At 39.5% G+C, this 3,626-nt stretch overlaps 1 protein-coding gene across 1 annotated transcript; it reads left to right on the forward strand.

The window, feature by feature from the left end:
* Positions 1–2,427: 2,427 nt before the first annotated feature.
* On the forward strand, positions 2,428–2,568 carry LOC114089382 (myoregulin). Its single transcript, XM_027931182.1, has one exon. It carries the CDS (start codon positions 2,428–2,430, stop codon positions 2,566–2,568), a length of 141 nt encoding a protein of 46 aa, XP_027786983.1.
* The last annotated feature ends 1,058 nt before the right edge of the window (positions 2,569–3,626 follow it).

Here is a 3,626-nt window from a genome sequence, read left to right on the forward strand (position 1 = left end):
CACAGATGGCTCCATTCCTCAGGAATTGAGGTGAGGTAGAACATCAGGCGGAAGAGTGTGGCAGATAGAAGCAGCTCACATGATGATTACGAAGCAGGGGTGGGGGGTGGAGAGAGAGAGAGAGACAGAGAGAGAGAGAGACAGAGACAGAGACAGAGACAGAGACAGGGACTGATTGACTCTACTCACTATATACAAAATATATACCTGTTATGGTTTGGATGTGAGGTGTCAGATGTTCACATGTCAGAAAATGCAAGAAGGTTCAGAGGAGAAATGATTGGTTTGTGAGAGTCTTAACCCAATCAGTGAATTAACCCCCTAATAGGGATTAACTGAGCTGTAACTGAAGTGGTAGGGTGTGGCTGGAGGAGGTGGGAGTTGGGAGCATGGCTTTGGGGGTATATATTTATATTTGACAGTGGAGGCCTCGCTCTCTCTGCTTCCCGATTGTCATGTAAGCTGCTTCCCTCCACCATGCTCTTCCACCATGATGTTTAGTCTTACCTCCAGCCCTAAGGAATGGAGCCTACCTTTTATGGAATAAGACCTCTGAAACTGTGAGCCCTCAAATAAACGCTTCCTCCTTTAAATTTGTTCTGGTCAGGTTCTTTAGTCACAGCAGCAAAAGAGCTGACTCAAGCAATACCCCAAAGCCAAGTTCCCCAGTGCCCCACCTCCTCCAGCCATGCCCTACCCACCTTCAGTTGCCAGTCAGTTAATCCTGCCAGAGGATTAATTCATTGATTGGGTTAAGACTCTCCTAACCCAATCATTTTACCTCTGAGCCTTCTTGCATTGTCTCACACATGAGCTTTTGGGGGACACCTCCCACCCAAACCATAACACTTTTCTCGCCTTCACTTAGGTGCCATGCCCTGAGCATGAATGTTGTACAAAATCTTTTATTTATCTATTTATCTCTTTCTTTTTTCTTTCTTTCCTTTCTGGTACCAGGGATTGAAGTCGGGGACACTCAACCACTAAGCCACATCTCCAGACCTTTTGTGTGTTTTATTTAGAGACAAGGTCTCAGTGAGTTGCTTAGGGCCTCACTAAGTTGCTGAGACTGGCTTTGAACTCTAGGTCCTTCCGCCTCACCCTCCCGAGCTGCTGGGATTACAGGTGTGCACAGCCACAAAATCTTACAATATTTAAAAATCAAACATGTAATATGATGAGTCACTCTCCTACAAAGAGAAGTTTTTGTTTTGTTTTGCTTTTGGTGTTGTTTTGCCATGAAGATATTGAAGCATTTGTTTTAAAATATTTATTAGAGGATTTTTCCTTTAAAAATTGTGAATGTTTGCCCTGCCAGGAAAACCCTGGAATTCAGCTGAATCCTTCTGTTAAATGTTCAGGGTTTAGATATACAGTTCTCTGATCAAATAAAAAGAATATTTCACATTTTCCAAAGCCCACTCTTCAACATCTCCTTCTTGTCTACTTGTCTAATTTCAGAGTTTCTGCAGGCAGGTTCCCCACCCCTCCACTACCTCCACTACCTCAAGGTCCAATTAAACCTTTTAATGTGCTTTGACACAGGAACCAAGGTTGCTAGGAGACCACCTGTGCTGAATGTACTTGGCCTAGCAAGAGCAGACTGAGGGAGAAAAAAACAAAAACAAATAAGGAGCTCCTTACCTACTACTACCTGGGATTGATTCAGGTGAGTTCAACTCAGAGATGTGGAGGAAATAAAACATTTGATGTCCCATTCAGTGACCAAAACATGAGGAAGGAGTTTGAGGAAATGTCAAGGAAGGAAAGGCTTTTTGCTATTGTTTTTAATTCTGGGCTGGCGGTGTGGCTCAGTGGTAGAGCACTTGCCTAGCATGTGTGAGGCACTGGGTTTGATCCCAAACGTTGGGGGGGGGGGAATATATACATACATACACACACACACACACACACACACACACCACACACACATACACATACACACACATGCACACCACACACACACACACACACACCACACTTATATATATAGTCATTACCTACCTTTCCCTATGCCTTCAAATCCTCATTTCCTAGTAATAACAACTGAACAGGTTAGAGGAATGGCAACTTCATGAATGCCAATAAAATGATCAAGTGATCAATGACTGAAGATCTTTCATAAGTAAACTGCTAATGATGTGAAAAGAGCTATTTCTCTTCCTTAGAATGAAAGGAAGTTTAGCATTTGGCATATAGACCAACCCGTGATGGCCATGACATAGAATGGTGAATGTGAGTTGGGAAAAAATATTTTAGTTTATGTTTGGTTACAAATAGGTACGAAGTATTCCATAGAAGATGTATCTTCATCACTGAATTTTAATAACGTAAATATTAGGTTGAGTGGAAAGAATCTGGATTATAAATGGGTTCACTGTGGATGCTTTTTTCTTTTTTCCCCTAGGGAGCAGAAATATTCTGAATATGACTGGAAAAAGCTGGATATTAATTTCTACTACTGCCCCCCAAAGTCTGGAAGATGAAATTGTGGGAAGACTTCTAAAAATTTTGTTTGTTTTATTTGTTGACCTAATGTCTATTATGTATGTTGTTATAACTTCTTAGAAAACTGACTTCACATGTGCATTTCAAATTAAATTCCAGTGAGTAAAAATTTGTACTTAAATATGTTGAGTGATTTTAATTTGATGACATCACCAATTCATTCTAGAAGCCAACAGAACATTACAATAAAAACAGCATTGTGCATTCTTCAGTACTTCATGGTTTATAAATAAAGTTCACAAAAATTGAAGTGGTAGTCTCCCCCCCAAAAAAAAACCAACACTACTGAATTTTAAAACTGCTCAATTCTTAAACATTGTTATTTGTTGTATTGATTAAAATTTGTAGGTGAAATTATAAGTGAAGTTATTTTTTTAAGGATCTAGGCCCATGTGAAATTTTATGTTATTCTATTTTAACACACCACACCTAATGTCTCAGAAGCACAATCTTTACATACAAAATAGCATTAGTTTATACCCATTTTCCTATAGACCTGTTTTATTAGTTTATAGGTACATTGCTTTTCTTAACCTTGAGCAATTAAATGAGAAGTATATTTCTACCAACAATGACATAAGAGTTAGGAATGGAAATATTTAAACAGATTCGTTTAGTAAAACAGTATTTATAAGAAAAGAGGGGAAATAGGGGATAGCCTGTGTTAGTTTCATATATGGATAAATACTCATTGTATGACTTTTAATGAGCATACAATAAACCTACGAGACAGGTGTGTGTTGTCCCAATTTTACCAGTGAAAAAATCAAATCTCAGAGGAATAATGCCAAAGTGAGTCCATAATCAGGAAGTAGAAGAAGTAGGTCTACTACCAATCCATGGTATCAGATTCCTTCCAGAAGAAACCAGTAACATGTTACAATATAATATAGTTAAAATCTATAGAGCTCAACATTTTTTTTTTTTTTGGTACCAGGGATTGAACTCAGGGACACTCAACCACTGAGCCACATCCCCAGCCCTATTTTGTATTTTATGAGAGACAGTGTCTCACTGAGTTGCTTAGCACCTCGCTGAAGCTGACTTTGAACTCTTGATCCTCCTGACTCAGCCTCCCGAGCCACTGAGATTACAGGCATGCACCCACTGCACCCGGC

This window comes from Marmota flaviventris, chromosome 4 (assembly GCF_047511675.1).
Source record: "Marmota flaviventris isolate mMarFla1 chromosome 4, mMarFla1.hap1, whole genome shotgun sequence".
Classification (NCBI taxonomy): Eukaryota; Metazoa; Chordata; class Mammalia; order Rodentia; family Sciuridae; genus Marmota; species Marmota flaviventris.

Bases quoted from the DNA above. Each gene is read 5' to 3' on its own strand.
- LOC114089382 (XM_027931182.1), top strand. From the start codon at position 2,428: ATGACTGGAAAAAGCTGGATATTAATTTCTACTACTGCCCCCCAAAGT.